The sequence below is a fragment of the Oreochromis aureus genome, linkage group 12, assembly GCF_013358895.1.
Source record: "Oreochromis aureus strain Israel breed Guangdong linkage group 12, ZZ_aureus, whole genome shotgun sequence".
NCBI lineage: Eukaryota > Metazoa > Chordata > Actinopteri > Cichliformes > Cichlidae > Oreochromis > Oreochromis aureus.
Window position 1 is genome coordinate 682,214 of NC_052953.1, and position 16,232 is coordinate 698,445.

General features: G+C 44.0%; 2 protein-coding genes across 4 annotated transcripts; one reads left to right on the forward strand and one right to left on the reverse strand.

The window, feature by feature from the left end:
* Positions 1-1,851: 1,851 nt before the first annotated feature.
* Positions 1,852-11,378, reverse strand: LOC116311586 (inactive phospholipid phosphatase 7-like). Of its 3 annotated transcripts, none has more exons than XM_039620483.1 (5): positions 10,976-11,378; positions 7,505-7,830; positions 6,728-6,909; positions 6,558-6,641; positions 1,852-2,079 (listed from the first exon to the last, which is right to left on the reverse strand). In XM_039620483.1, exons 1-5 carry the CDS (start codon positions 11,155-11,157, stop codon positions 2,071-2,073), a joined length of 783 nt encoding a protein of 260 aa, XP_039476417.1. In that variant the 5' UTR covers positions 11,158-11,378; the 3' UTR covers positions 1,852-2,070. The 3 variants fall into 3 exon arrangements, with proteins under 3 accessions (XP_039476417.1, XP_039476416.1, XP_031584595.1); XM_039620482.1 differs by lacking the exon at positions 1,852-2,079 and adding an exon at positions 3,979-4,609; XM_031728735.2 differs by lacking the exon at positions 1,852-2,079 and having other exon boundaries at positions 6,319-6,641.
* Positions 11,379-12,632: 1,254 nt separating this feature from the next.
* On the forward strand, positions 12,633-16,160 carry LOC116311596 (putative uncharacterized protein BRD3OS). The gene is made up of 2 exons (XM_031728753.2): positions 12,633-12,951; positions 15,298-16,160. The coding sequence occupies exon 2, from the start codon at positions 15,382-15,384 to the stop codon at positions 15,664-15,666; it is 285 nt and encodes a 94-aa protein (XP_031584613.1). The 5' UTR covers positions 12,633-12,951; positions 15,298-15,381; the 3' UTR covers positions 15,667-16,160.
* Positions 16,161-16,232: the final 72 nt, after the last annotated feature.

The window sequence follows — 16,232 nt, forward strand, 5'->3', positions numbered from 1 at the left end:
TACAGGAGAAGGATGACTTTAGAACTCACATTAGGGGTTTTAGTTTGCATTATTAGGGCGTGGCCTCTTTGACTGACAGGTGATGTCACACAGCAGGTAACCTCAGCCTCAAAGGTGTGACGTAAACTTGATTCATCTCCTCAGATGACGACATGCTTCCAGTGTCTTTGTAAAGTTTTCTGTGGAAAAATAGCATGGACAATAGCATGGCGCTGTTGTCTGTTCTCGTCAGCACGCTGAAGCTCTGGGACTACACAAAGGAAAGGTACGCTCTGTCTCAGTGTGTGAAGATGAGAATCAGAAGTACTCCGTCTTCGCCAACTTGTCTGTCACAGGAGGCAAAGCTGACCTTTGACCTCTATGTAATCCTCACCTGTAATCTGTGGCTTTAAATCCAAGGTTTAATGATGAGGATTATTCCGTTTTGGGAATTCCAAAACTTATTCCCGGTAACTGTCTGTGCAGTTTTCAAGGAACGGGTCATGTGACCTGCAGTGTGCGTTTGGTCCACCACGGTGTGATGACTCATTTTGGACGCTGTCTGCACATGCCGAGGAGAGACGTGCCGTCTGTTGTATTAGCAGCTTCACAGCTGAGACCGGATCGTTTCAGACGTGAGTTCATCCCTAAATTCAGACAGTCAGTGTGAGAATAAAAGCTCGACGTCAGCTCGGTTCAGCCCTCACAGGATGCAGGCCCTGACCTTTAACCCGTGTGTTTCAGTGGATCGTGTCCAACTTGGACCTTCAGACCAAAGATGTGTTAGGGTTCAATGTTGAGAGAAGAATCCATAAATAACCACAGATCCGGTCCGGTGTGCAATTAGACAGTATTTTAATAAACACATGTGTGAGTTCAACAACCCAATCAGTGTTGAACTGTCTTTATCATATTCAGACAACTGTTTTATGGGGTTAAGATAGTACAGCCCCTTTTTCTGTTACTAGGCAGATTTACGTCACACCAAAACCACAATGACTTTTAACATAGAACATCATCTTCGTGTCGACGGCTGATGCTTCCTGTCAGCCCGCCTTCGCTGTCGCTCCATGAGCGCCTCCTTATCTCCCCGAACATCAGGTGCACTTCCTGTACAAAATGTCACTCATACAGGCACAACCCCGCAGTTAGACTCATTTAGGTGAGAGTTTATATCTGTGTGTGTGTGCACGTGCAGGGGCGCGTGCATGCTGTGTACTGCGTACGTGTCATGACCTCTCACTATTTGTCTGTCTGTGCGTGCAGAGTTTGCATCTGCTTTCTGAACCTTAGTTGACCTCAACTTAAGCAACCAACCAGGCTCAGGCCATCCTGTGTGTAATGATCTTGACTTATATGCAAAATATATAACAACTGTTTCAGTCTACCACAACTACTTAAGGCTTAATCCGCAATAGATGCATACTAAACACCCTGCTCTTCACTTGCACTCACTCTGCTTTCGGTTTCACTTCTGCAAAAGCTGCAACTTCAAAGACATAACTTCCTGTCTCATTTTGGCACAAAGTGTATTTTCCTGTCTCTGCCCTCTACACAGAGATCATAAAAGCATTAATAACATTTAAATTATAGATTCAACTCAACCGTTTAAAATGGTTCTTCTTTGGACCTGTAATAAAGGCTAATATAATACCAATATATTTGAACATCTGAGTGCATCTGAATGCAACATCCCTATTAACATGAAACGGTAATGATGATTATAAAAATAGCAGCAAATAATAGCAGAAAAATATTTCTATTCCCCACAGATGTCATTAAGAAGCTACGAGGACACACAGGTTTGACCTTCACCCTTTCACACCGCTTCGCTGATGCTAGCTACACAAAGCACTCTATATGTGGGCGGGGCTTAGAATTTTCTGTGACTGTCTTCACTATGAGAACTCTGTGTAGGAGGAAGTTCTGTGGATTTGTCCCTGATCTTCTGGTTTTTGGTTCTGTTTTCGTGTCTGTGGATACCTCAAGCGCCTGTCATCCGACAGAAAACATCATCACCTCCGCCGTGCTGGAAAACCACAAGACCATCAAACTGTGTTCGGCGCAGTCCACAGCCTGACCCTGACGGGTTTAATTCACCTGGAAGACACACAGATAGAACTAAACCAGGTCCAGACTGGAAACCAGTTCAGTTAAAGGGCCAATTCAGCAACTCTTTGATCCCAAAGAAAAGCCTTAAACTTTCTAAAGACTGGAAGCACTTTAAACCTGCAGAGACTTGCTCCAAATAAATTGGACACCAGATTCAAAGATTGGACAAATAAAGGATTAACAGCTTTATGTACGGTAATGGAGGAAGGGAGACTAATTAGTTTTGATAAAATGAAAGAGAAATATTCATTAAAAACACAGGATTTGTATAGATATCTACAGATGAGGCATTTTGTCAACAAAAAGATAAAAGTTAAGACTGAATTAAGTAAACAGCTACTAGATGTATTTAAAAGGGCATACAGTTCAAATAAGAACAGAGGTATTATAGGTGACCTCTATAAAGGATTAACAAATATGAAATTACACTCAACCTTATATATCAAAACAAAATGGGAAATGGAGGGAGGAATAGAGATAAAGGAGGAAGAATGGACAACAATATGGGCATATCAATGGAAATGTAGCAGCTCACAGAGCTGGAGGGAATTTGGGTGGAAATGTTTGGCAAGATATTTTATTACGCCTCACCAAAAATCTCACTATGAAGGTAACCCTTCCGCCTGCTGGAGAAATTGTGGAAATACAGATGCAAATCATTATCATATTTTCTGGAACTGCCATGTTATTAAAACTTATTGGAAGGGAATACATGCAGCTATACAAGAGACATTTGGAAGATATTTACCTTTGGAAAGTAAAACTCTATTTTTTGGACTTATGCCAGAAGGATGGACAAAGAATGATAAATATCTGTTTAATATTTTACTGGCAGCAGGCAAAAAAGCTATCACAAAAAAATGGCTTTCTTCTGAGAGCCCAACGATGAACATGTGGATGAACATCACAATGGACATTTACAGAATGGAGAAAATGACAGCAGATGTGAACTACAAGAGGGACCTGTTTGTAACACGATGGAAGAAATGGATGGACTACATTAAAAAACGCAGGCCAGTACTTGCTTTGGATTTTGACTTTGTTAACTACTAGAAGACTAGAAGAAAATTTAATTATATTAATGGAAACAAAAACACACTCCCTACATGCCCCTTTTTTTTTTTTTATTTATTTTCTTTGTTTTGTTTCCTTTTCTCATTTTTTTTCTTATTTTTTTCCATTTTTTTTTTCCGCATGGATATTTTAGTTGTTTAAATATGGAAAAAAGGGGAAAAAAAGAAAAAAAAGAAAAGAAATACATGTAGTGACAAATTGCCGAACTTGATGGTATTGTACAGTGATTCCAAAATGTTAATAAAAAAAAAGAAAAAAAAAGAGAACAATAAACCCTGCATATGTTTAAGAAAAAAACCAAAAAAAAAAAACCTGCAGAGACTTTTATTTTGAAATCGCTTCAGGTTGTCAATTATTTTGGTGAAAAGCTCCAGGCTGTGTTTGTCTTTGACTCTTCATCATGGACTTTTTCCATTTCCAAGGCACAATCTTCACTTCCTCTCCCCTCCCTTTCATAATAAAAGTCCTCCTGTTGTTCAGTAGTTAGTCACTTTGTTCCCTAAAGGCTTTTATTGTTTAAGATTATTATTATTATTTTTGATAGAATCATTCAAATAAAATCATGTTTTAATGTTTTACAGGTTTATATTTTTTTTGTTTTTTCCATTAACAAATCAGTATTACTCATAAAAACAACAACAGTACTACTTTCTGTCCTAAAACACAATGTGTGACAGAATCACAGTCAGTCTGAGCTGAAATCATCTGGCCTTCTCTGACCAAAGGCTTCAAACAAGTTTCTGTAAACGATGTAGGTGTAGGTGGGGGTCATGACCCTCACCTACACCTGCACATGAACCACTCCCACCACAGTTCAGGTAACAAACAGGTTTTATTTAGCAACTCTGAACAGATGCATAGTTTAAACTCTGACATGTTTCATCATCTCAGCTTCAGTTCTCAGGACAAACTAGCCGATGTAGCGGCAGAAAAACTACAGAAACCTTCAGATGAAACATGATGAATTCTCATTCCTTCATTTTCGTCTAGAATCATGAACTCTCTGTATTTGAGCTTTGAAGAGTTAAATATAATGTTTTAGCTGAAATACTGTTTGACAGACACTAACAAAAGGAAAAGGAAAAGCTCAAGTTTAAGATCTGGGATGTTTTACACAGAGAAACAATGTGATACAGATCAGGGTATCATCTGCATAAAGGCGGCGCTCAGATAACAGCGTTTAGATCAGAAGAAAAACTTGGACAATTTTTTGTTTTAATAAAAAGTTTGTCTGAGGAGGCGATGTTGGGCTCACTTCCATTCTTTAAATCTATTCTTGAAGTCTAGTAAAGCAGCTTTGCATGAGTCACAGTTCACACTAGGCGTGGTGCAGCCCCTCCCTTCATCCTTTGTCCTACACAAGCTGATTTAGCTCCTCCCCTTGAAGGTTCTTCTGATTGGACCGTTTCTGGAAGACTCAGGCAGGCCTGTTCTTGTGGAGATTCTGAAAACAAATTGTAAACCTGCTAAACCACAGCAGAGCAAACAGAGACGTGGATGCTGTTAGAGTCTAGCTGCTTGTTCTGGGACACGATGGCAGCCTTACAGTCGCAGCGTATTTCTGTGAATTTTGTCTGTAGGTATTCGCCATGCTGACAAACGCTTATCGAGCTGATGCCGACTCATCAGGAAAAGAAAAGAGTTTGAAGGAGTCTGAACCTGAGAGGTTTGTTTTCACTTCACGAGTCAGCATTTCTTATACAATCTGGCATCGTCACACTTTCAGTTACATAATCAGCACCTGTTTGAAAGTTTCTGAGATTTGATGAGACAGTCAACAGAATCGTTTTGGGAAATCTTCCCCGAAAACAGAATCTGTAGCGCCAGTATAACACCTGAGCTTTAGCTCTGAGGAACAACCTTCAGCTTTTGTTGTGAACTCTGTTCTCAGTGAACAATGCAAAAACTATGAAGCTTCAAACAGCCGAGGACGTTCTTCAAATAAAATTCAACATTAGCAGAATGAAAGTCCAAACTCAGTTTCTGACATGAAAAAAACTTCAACAAAATTTTACTGAAGAATCTGAGATGGTGGCAAGAAAGAAAACCCCACAGGATGTGAGACTGCAGACACTTCCTGTTTCATTACCTATGACTCAAACATTCCTACGAGCCCTCCTCAGGTCCTCCACAGTGAGGACCACATGGCCCCTGTCTCCTGTCAGCAGCACTGAGCTGATGGAGGGCAGAAAAACCCAGCAAAGCTGGACCCGAGTCTGCAGCTGAACCAGTCTGGACCAGTGTTGGTCAAGTTACTTGAAAAAAGTAATCAGTTACTAATTACTGATTACTTCCCCCAAAAAGTAATCCCGTTACTTTACTGATTACTTATTTTCAAAAGTAATCGATTACTTAGTTACTTAGTTACTTAGTTACTTTTTAAAAACACGATTTACAACCTGAATAGGTGATAAAGCGATAGATCTTTCAGCCCAATTCTACTTTTTCTGCATAATTCATCATACAAAATGTAATCAAATGGAAAAGTCTCTTTTTAAAACTTGTTTTATTAGTTTTAATCTTTTAACTTTATGCATCAAGCAAAAATTAAATTATATGCAACATTCTCTGACTGGAAGAAATTTGTTTAACATTTAAACCTATTTTCTGCACATTCCAGCACATAAAATAAAATATTTTTTTGTGTTTACACTCACTCTTTCAAATAGATGCAAGTAAAACACAGCAGAAAATAAATAAAATCAAAGACTAGCGGTCCTGTTGCTCTATTTTCACCTGTAAAGCAGGACTGGGGTAGGCGGAGGAGGTTTACCCTGGTGCAGGTGTGCCGCAGCGGTCAGTGGAAGAATCCGCGAGTTTCTCTGTGAATTTCACATTACGTCGTAGTACACTCGGTGCTTGCTTGGAAGTTTAGGGGTTTTTTCGCTGTAAAAAGAAGTTTTCTTCCCACGCACAACGGACACTAATGTTTTTGTCACTTTTTATGGAATCAAACTCAAAATAAGGTCAGTACTTCCACGCTTTAAACGCTGCATGCTACACTCTGTCCCCTTTTCGATATATTATGATCTGCAGACAGCTGTTGTCACGCGAACGTCGCACTCGCCACGTCACTGTCATGAGGCGTTCTCGCAAAAATCACGGTTTTAGTAACGCAGTAACGCAGCGTTCCTACGATGAAAGTAACGGTAATCTAATTACCGTTTTTGCAATAGTAATCCCTTACATTACTCGTTACTTGAAAAAAGTAATCAGATTACAGTAACGCGTTACAAGTAACGCGTTACTGCCCATCTCTGGTCTGGACCAGGTCAGACCAGAGTCCAGCCCAGCGTGCCGATGGAGATGAGTGTCTGGCAGGTGGCCGAGTCCAGCCACACCGACTCCACCAGGCTGAAGTGCAGGAAGCCAAGTGCAAAGCCGCAACCTACGTCTGACAGATGGTGTTTCCCCAGCAACACCCGGGACACGCCCACCAGGAAGGCCCACAGGCAGAGTAGGATCCTCAGAGGCACCTGGAGGACAGGAGGCGGACACACCTGGATCAGGTTTGTAAACTGTTTCAGAGTCTTTGTTACCTGTGAAGCAGCAAGCCACTCACCGCCAGCACCAGGTGGTTCAGCAGAAACTTGGACACCATGACAGCCCGACTGGCGTGGGCTGCTGGGAACGAGTACATATCCATGGCAATGTAGTCAAAAAAGCTTGGCGGGAAATCCCAAGGTCCCCGACGTTTGACCAACTTCTGCATCCCAGCAACCGTCATCAGATCTAGTATCAGCGCTGCAGATAGAAAGGTAAGAGACAGGTGAGACACTGGAGAGACAGGCAGGTGAGAGACAGGTGAGACAGTAGAGAGACAGGCAGGTGAGAGACAGGTGAGACAGTAGAGAGACAGACAGGGGAGAGACAGGTGAGACAGCAGAGAGACAGACAGGTAAGAGACAGGTGAGGCTGCAGACAGACAGACAGGTGAGAGGCAGGTGAGACAACAGAGAGACAGACAGGTGAGACAGGTGAGGCTGCAGACAGACAGACAGGTGAGAGACAGGTGAGACAGCAGAGAGACAGACAGGTAAGAGACAGGTGAGGCTGCAGACAGACAGACAGGTGAGAGGCAGGTGAGACAACAGAGAGACAGACAGGTGCGACAGCAGAGAGACAGACAGGTGTCTGACCCAGCAACAGGTTGACAAGCACTTCCTGTTCTGCCAGCGAGAATCAGACAGGTAAAAGACAGAGCAGGCTGTAGAGAGACAGACAAGTAAGAGACAGGTGAGACAGCAGAGAGACAGACAGGTGAGAGGCAGGTGAGACAGCAGAGAGACAGACAGGTGAGAGGCAGGTGAGACAGCAGAGAGACAGACAGGTGTCTGACCCAGCAACAGGTTGAGAAGCACTTCCTGTCCAGCCAGTGTGCTGCTCCTCCACAGGCAGATTAGGGTGCCGCAGATCCAGGGGAGGGCGTGGCCTGTGAGGGCCAGCAAGGTGATCATGGGGCGCAGTGGGGCCCTGGAGCCGCGGGCTCCCACGCAGACCCCTAGACGCTTCGAGAGACTGATGTCAATGGCGAGCAGAGAGCTGATGGCGATACCTTTGAAGGACGGGTTAAGCTGCATGCAGTCCTGCTCTGGCCAGCGGGAGGCGTCCTTCGCACCGCCGCTGTCAGCAGTTGGACCGCTCTCGGAGGACTCTCTGGCCCCCCTGAGGACAAGACCAGACTCCATTAGAAAAATCCACATTTTATCTGCTGTCAGTTCCATCCATTGACTGTAGAAAACATGGACGACGCGACTCCGCCTCCTACCATTGTGCAAAAATGAAGCCAAAATATCCCGCTTGTGGAGGCTGCCATCTTGCAAATTTGGAGCCAGAGTCTGCGCAGTAGTGACTTGAGGTGGAGCGACTGTGTAACGCTCCCGCCCACACACCCGCTGGACGTGACCGCAAACACGCCCCCCTACGCTTTTTACGTAGCCCGGCTGCTCGAGTTTTTTTGCCGGTTTACCGCGACTGACGACTCTTTAAGGTAAATACAACCATGTCACTGTTATAAAAAAAAAGACACACAGCTTATCATCTTATAGTTCTAAAATCTCTTTGTTGTTAATTCGTTAGCTAGATTAGCCGCTAGCATACGCACTGTGTTGGAGGCTTGTTGCTAGCTAGTTAGTGATGCTACACACCTGCTACTCTAATAGTCTGTGTTATTGAAGGATTCAGCACTTCTTATGTTTGTTTTTATCCATTTTTAGACAGCGATGAGATCATCTGCACACTCTACAGAGGCCCAGAGTTACTGTTAATATCAAAAATATAATGCTGTCCTTTGAGATTTTAACATAAGACTGTGAGTGTAATGGATCTAAAACTGTTTAAATCTTCAGAGCCCTCTAAAGCCTGGTAACATGGAGACTTTAAAAACATCAGCAGAACGTTTCAGTAGTGTAGTGCGATTTGTTCTTTTCATTTAATAATAGAGTCCATATTATATCAACAGCTACATTCACCCTGGAGAGAAACTAGTGAGGGAGACCATCAGGACCAAGCTGGGTTTCCTGGGTCCAGAGGTTTGGAGAAACTTCTTCCTTTTCTTTCATCACAGCTGTCCTGTGCCAGAAGTTCTGTTGACCCACTGAAAGAGGCATCATTTTAGAAACACCAGGAAGACTGAAGCTCATCGCATTGATCAAGCAGGACTCATGATCTTCACCAGCAGCTCCCTCACAGGGAAATCTTCAGCACTCCTCCGTAGGCCCGATCCAGGAGATGGATAAACCCAGCATTTCATGAACACTGTGATGGAGACCTTTGGTTTGTGTAATGTTATAAATACTCAGATACTCCCCAGAGGCTCCAGACTTTTACATAAAGATATTATATTCAGTCCTGTAGAAAGTTATATATTTAAAAATATATGATCCTCTCTGGTTACTCTGGGATGAATAACTCTGAATCACTTTATGGTAAATAAACACTATCTGCAAAAACTGTGAAAGAATTCCAGATGACAAGTTTGTAGTTCAACATACAAGTGACGACCTTTGACCTTCATCAGGTTTTATTTAATTGTGCCAGAGAAAATCTCATATGCTCTTCATGCAGCTGAGTACATCAAGTGTTTAAAACGGAAGCTGTGCAGGTCTGAGATCAGCAGCTTTGTGAAACACCAAACTGAGGTCCTGTTAATGCTGATATATAGTGACACAGTTACATGAGTGATTAATCCTTTTGTTTTTTTGTCTTTAACTTTATCAATAAAGCTGCAGCTTTCACTACAGCACGTGTGGTACTTTAACCTTTGTACTGTTTTCATCAGTTCATTTTGCAGTTAACATGTGAACATGTTGGATGATCTGTCTGCTGTCACTGGGTGGTGCTGAGGTCTGAATCTGAGGGCAGCTCCTGTAATCACAAAGAGAACAGAACCATCAAACTCAAATATAAATTTTATCCCTCAAAATTGAAATAAAGCTGATTCTTCTGTCCTCACACACTCAGGATCTGAAGTTCTTCTCTTACATTTTTTCAGTATTACAGTACACTACAGTACTTTAATCCATAGTTCCTGATTAATGAGGAGTTACTGAAGTACAAGCTTTTAAAAAAGATGTTACTGTCTTTACAGATGTGGCGAGAGACTGAAAACATGCTGTTGTTTGCACATATTTAATCATCAGCTCTGCACAGGAGCTGCAGCAGGGTGCAGCCTGTTGCTTTTACAGTATAATACTTGTAATAAAAGTACAGTAACAGTAATTAGTGACTGAGTAGCCCGGAACGTTTCTCTTGATTTCTTTAGTAAATTCATTCACCTGCACAGCTAAACGAACCCTGACAGCCGAGTGCTCATTTTAGCTAGCTAGGTCTCAGGACATAGCTAAGGACGGTAGTTACGGATTAACTTACCGAAAAAGTGCAGCGGGGCCTCGGGTCCTTCTGTCGGGTAGTCCAGTTTACTGAAGAACACCTCAGGCTGTCAGGTTAAAACACTCGGTCGTGTTTTCGTAGCGTAAACGCTGGCCCTCCTCTCAGAGCCTACGCTCTATCTGCTATTCCCGAACAGAGATACGCAAGTTTCTCCGTGACTGCAGCTGCCAGTCAAAGCTGTTATGATGATGTTTCACCCCAATTTAACATCACCGCGGTAGGAATTAGAATCAAACTTATGGGAAAGGAGACCTGGACATCAATGAGCATGATGAGAACTATTGATAACAAAAGAAAGAATCTTTGGAAAAAAATTATCTAAGGAGAATAAATTTATTTTAGTCTGACCCCAGTCCCATCCGCTAACATGGAGGAGGCGGGGTTTATGACCTATACTGCAACCAGACACCAGGGGGCGATAGAGACGTTTTGGCTTCATTTTTGGGGAGCTGTGGCGTCGTCCATGTTTTCTACAGTCAATGGTTCCATCATGATAAACAGACTGTGGCATGAACACAACTACACTTCCCATCATGCTTTTGTTTACAGGTGCTCAGACTGTCCCAGTGAAGGAGCATCAGCGAACACTGAGATCACCACCTAAAATCTGATTCTCAGGCAGCTTCCTCTCTGCATGTTAATGCCGAGGGAGAGGAGCTCCCACAGTCTGAGGAGGAGGTCACAGAGTGAGCTCTGAACTCCTTAAAAATAACTCAGGCTCTTCTCAGGTGTCGGGTTTCAGAAGGTTTTATTAAAGTGCCGTTTAAAGCGACGTTTAAAGGTCACATTCTGATTTTTGCATTATTGAATTTAACTGAAGATGATCCAGGATCAGGTCACAGAAAAAGTTTGACCACCTAAATGAAACTCTGGTCTCGGTCCAGGTCCCGAGTCTGTGGGTGGAGCCTGTTGGTCTTACCTCCCCCCTGTGCTGTCCTGCTGACTCTGCTGTCTGAACACAGGTCTCCTTGGACCTCCGCCCCCCCGTCCCTCCCCCACCGTCTGTTCCCGGCGGGATGGCTGGTTCAGGGACAGAAACTCGGGCCGGTTCAGGACATTGTTGCGGTCTCTGGCCCGGAATTGGGCCTGGGTGCCGGGCATGGTGGTGGTGCAGCGGTGGAGGACGTGCTGGGCCGGGTCTGACTCTGTGGGCTCTGCTATTAATACACCAGCTGGCCTTCTTCTTCTGCTCTCAGCTGTTATTGTGTGTGTGTGTGTATGTGTGTGTGTGTGTGTGGGGGGGGTGTTAAAGAGACACTGTCTATTTTACTGCTTCTCACCAAAAGTATGTGGACACTTGAATCATAATGGGGGTGGCAGGTCAAAGGTCAAAAGTAAATAGACATGAAGCTGTAGCTGTATCCCAAAACGTAGGCTGCATCCTCCTGAGGCCGCATTTGTAGACCGATTACATCACAGCGACGCGACAAAGGCTGTCCCAATTCGTAGACTCCTCCGAATCCGGCCGACAAATGCGTCCTTCATTTCCCCGAATTTGAAGGATGGGTCGGGTGTATCCTTCGTGGCCCACCATATCCCAGAATTCATAGCGCGGCCCAGCCAATTCCAGTTTCCAACAACGGCGGCCGCTACTAAGTTTTAATATTACTCTTATTAATCTTTCTGAGTCACAAAATAAACTTTTAACATATTTTCAGGTTAGAATGTAGCTGTGTAAACTTCAAATATCTGCTCAGTTTATCAAGACATCGCATATTTGCAAAAGTGCTCTGACGTTTTCGGAGACATCTGTTACCCACCAGCTCGATAGCTAGCCGGGACGAGAGCAGCGAACTCCCCGCACGTTTTCAGACCCCCGCGGTCTTTCGCTACTCAGGTTAAACATGATATATAAGTCACTTAGATAACTTAAAAATGTAATTGTTTGGCTTTTCTTCTGTGTTTTATTTGTTTCGGAGTAAATCGGGTTGGCTGAGATTAAAATTATTAGAGTAGAATAGATTAAATAAAACTTTATTAATCCCCCGGGTGGGTTCCTCCGGGGTTTTCACACAGCTGAATAAACGTCAAACAGAAAACTGATTAAACAGAAGTGTGAGACGGTCGAGAGTTTACTCCAGTGTCCTTTTATGTTTAGATAGAAAGGAGCAGACGGCTGAGCTTATTAAACTCCACCGACACAGCGGTAACTCTTTTCGATCATGTTATTCTGCTCCTTAATGTGTTTTTAATTTTGTTAGCTTGTTCGAAGTTTCTCGACAGGTGAATTCTGTCTCACCTGTCTCAGCTGCTGGATAGAGGGACTTTCCCAGCTGCGAGATAAATGACGGGAATCTTGTCTGATACTTTTCTGAGTTTGCTGTAAAAGTTGAACAGCTGAGCTGGTTTCAGGTGGGATCTTTGTCCCAGCAGGTGTTAGAGCAGCGGAGGCCTCGTTAACCTAACTATCATGTTGCTACTTGAAGGACTGTGAGCACCTGGGGACAGGTGTCCAATCAGCTGACAGGAAAGGTGACTCGTGTTTGCGCATATACTGTCGGTAACGTCAGTAGTGGAACCTCTGTGACCGCGCGCTTTGTTGCTGCCCGGACCAGACTGCAGACGCACCGTTGCTATTGGTTTCAACGGAAGCTCCAGACGCTCTGCGGCTAAAGGCTAACCATGGTAACGTCAGCTGGGCTGAAACGTCACAGTTTATATTCTGACGTTTTCAGCTTCGGCGTGTATTGACGTCATCGTCGCTGGGAGCTCGTGCTGTGACCTGATCTCTGAGGAGCTAACTGAGGCTAAGATCTAGCAGCGGGATTAGCCGGAGGCTGCGGCGTCAGCAGTCTGAGCAGGAGCTTCTTAGCCGCTCGGCCAGCGGAGCTCAGTCCGGGATGAGGCGCTGCAGCCGGCGGGGACGACAGCAGGAAGGCGGCCAAGCTGATGGAGGTAAACCCGGTGAATTTAGCACAGCCGTAATTACCGTTCAAAATAACTTTGTTCACACTGAGCAGAGAGACTCGTGGATGTAGTGAATGAGGACATACAGAGGGTTGGTGTGACAGAGGAGTATGTTGATAGAGTCTGATTCACCATCAGCAATGATCCTAGCCAATCAGAAGTTGGTTTTAAATTAAAGAGCAAGCAGTTCATCTTTCTTCAGATTATGAGGTGACGGTCACCTGTGAAGACCTCTGAGGTTTCAGGTTCTTCTCAGTGTCAGTTTAATTCAATTTTATTTACATTATTAGCGCCACATCACAGCAACTGTCACCTCAAAGTCCTTTCTACAGAGATTGACAGACCACGTGACTTTCGCGCATTGCATTGTAGGTATGAGTGGCAACAAAATCAAAACACTGCATCAAGCACTAGCATTTCCAGCACCGGTAATCATTAATTCTGCGGTTTTAATCCCTACTTCCCCCCAAAACAGTTATGTACAAAACGACGGAGAACACGGCAGGTCCGTACAAAGACAGACTTGACGAAAAAGCAAAAAAAAAAAAGTAGGAGGAAAAAATCAAACGAGTGAAGGGGTTAGACCCATACGAGCATACAGAGTGGAGTAAGGACATCAGCGTGCTGCCCAACTTTCATCACGCACATATTTATTATTATATGGTCCTAAGTGTGAGTGCAGACACTCACAAGATGTTTATTAACTTCAGATCCCTCCAACAAGCCCAGGTCCAGTTTACTTTGGTGATTTGGACTATTCCATTTCACAGCTGTTTCTTTCCTTTATCTCCTGTACAGGCCAACGCAATCTATTTGTGGTTTCAGGTTGTAGTATTACACAACATTTTCAGATCTAATAGAAATAAAATGAGTGTTTCGTAATTCATTCAATTTATTGTCTTTATTTCTAACTGGCATTATTGTTTCATTCTATTATAGAATCTTACAAGAAAGAGGCAAAATTGTAAAAATCCATCATGCTTTATTAGCTGCTTTGGTGAAAAACAAATCAACAATGCAAAAAAAAATACCAACATTGCAAAACAACATACTGGAAAACAGTTATTCATCACTTGATTGCTTCAATACAACCCTTGGGCACATATATGCAGGACGTTTCGTGGCTGTTTTGATGTCGCTCTCTCTCTTAACCAATCAAATCTGGCTGTGGTAGCAGCTTTAAACTCGGTCTGACCCAGGGTGATAGAGGTGCCCAGTCTGGATCGCATTCCAGTATTTTGTAGGCTGGTTTTCCTACAAAACACAACAAACATTAGCCCACAAAGCCACAGTGAACAAAGCAGCATAGCGCAGCGAATTCAATTCAAATCAATATAAGACTTATTTGTAACCTACATCAACAATTATGTTGTGATAAATTACGTAATAACTACGTAACTACGTAATAACTACGTAATTGACGTAAAAGACTTGCCTTTGTGGAAATGCTTGGAGCAGACTAACGTGAGCTGGAGTGTTCTGGGACGTTATATTTGGTCTTCGAATGGCTGCAATCCAGGCCATCCGTCAAATATTTGTTACTTCGGAAACATAAACAATTTCTCTTCCACGACGTAATCCCGATCTCTTTACCCATCGGCTTCCCGTGGCTGTCATGCGACCGGCTATTGCAGTTAATAATACAACATATTCTTGGCATTCTTCGTGTTTCTTTTTATGGCTGTGTGACTGTTTTCATCTGAAAGCCTGCGTGCGCTAGTACCACTTGCCACTCGTACCCACAATCCTTTGCGGTTTTACCCCGAAATGACGTCACATTTTCAATCTCTACTGTAAGGTAAAGAGCATACAGTAATACTGAGAAAATCCCAAAGATCAGACAACTCCCTATGAGCAAGCACTTTGGCGACAGTGGGAAGGAAAAACTCCCTTTTAACAGGAAGAAACCTCCGGCAGAACCAGGTTCAGGGAGGGGCGGGGCCATCTGCTGCGACCGGTTGAGGTGAGAGAAGGAAGACAGGATAAAGACATGCGGTGGAAGAGAGACAGATTAATAACAAGTATGATTCAATGCAGAGAGGTCTATTAACACATAGAGAGTGAAGAAGAAACACCCAATGCATCATGGGAATTCCCGGCAGCCTACACCTATTGCAGCATAACTAAGGGAGGATTCAGGGTCACCTGGTCCAGCCCTAACTATAGGGTTTAGCAAAAAGGAAAGTTTGAATCTTAAAAGCAGAGCTAGTGTCTGTCTCCTGCATGCATACTGGAAGCTGGTGATGAGATCTAACACCTGTCCACACCTGTATGAGTATTTGAGGGCGGGGTCAGAACTCTGAACTCTAACGGCTCACCTGTGCTCTTCTTCAGGTGTGAGGTTATGACGGGGTCAGACTGTGTCCTGAGACGGTCCAATCTGGACCGAGTTGCACTGGTCCTTGGAGCGCCGACGCCATGTCGGACACGTCTGATCCGGCTGTCGTAGAGGGACGGGCTCCTCGCTGTCCCCCTCGGCCCCCCCTGGCAGAGAAGGCGCTGTCCGAGGCCTTCGGGCGGCTGCGGTATCGTGACACGTCACTGCTCATCTGGCAGCAGCAGCAGCTTGAAGCAGCACCGCCCTCCACCTACCTGAGCCGCAGCCAATCGGCCTGGTACAGTAACTATGGCAACCAGGCAGTGCTGGTCCGAGACAGGAGGGGTGCGGACGAGGGGCGGTCCCGGATCTGCAGCATCATGTAGACGCAAACGGGAGAAGTTTAGTTTGGGCGCTAAAAAACAGGGTTTTTTTAATTTAGAGATCTGTCCAAACAGAGAAAAGCATTAAGATCCACGCCCCCGTCCCTCCCCTCCCTCACCCACAGACTGCAGACAGGAAAAAAACAAACAGTATTAATCGTCAGCTTAGCGAGCTCCAGCGTCAGCTCTGATGATCAGTTTAATGGACTTCCTGCCCCACAGGGGGTGCCCTGTGTCAGTATCCTTAACCCTAGTGTCCTCCATTTTGATTTGGGGAATGAAGCCAGCAGCACCACACTGAAACCATCACCTTCATCCAGCATGCCACCAAATGACATTGTCCTGTTTGAAACCCTTAAGTGACCAATCAGCACGCAGTTACAGCACAGTGGTGCTTTCTGGGTAAAATCATTGTCACTGAGAGAAATTGAAGGTAACGAGTATTCAGACGTGTTACTGATTTATGGAAACGACGAATAAAATGTTATCTTGTTTTAGCTTTGTCATTCTTACTCAGTGAAGACTGTCTGAGAGTGCCCCCTACTGTCAGGCCAGTGAAACTGATATAC

What these genes read in the sequence shown, in the direction of transcription:
- LOC116311586 (XM_031728735.2), bottom strand. Translation starts at nt 11,157, where the DNA reads ATGCCCGGCACCCAGGCCCAATTCCGGGCCAGAGACCGCAACAATGTC. An exon ending in GCTTCTCAACCTGTTGCTGG is followed by an intron (nt 6,910 to 7,504) that starts GTCAGACACCTG and finishes TTCTATCTGCAG; the next exon opens with CGCTGATACTAGATCTGATG. An exon ending in TGAACCACCTGGTGCTGGCG is followed by an intron (nt 6,642 to 6,727) that starts GTGAGTGGCTTG and finishes CCTGTCCTCCAG; the next exon opens with GTGCCTCTGAGGATCCTACT.
- LOC116311596 (XM_031728753.2), top strand. Translation starts at nt 15,382, where the DNA reads ATGTCGGACACGTCTGATCCGGCTGTCGTAGAGGGACGGGCTCCTCGC.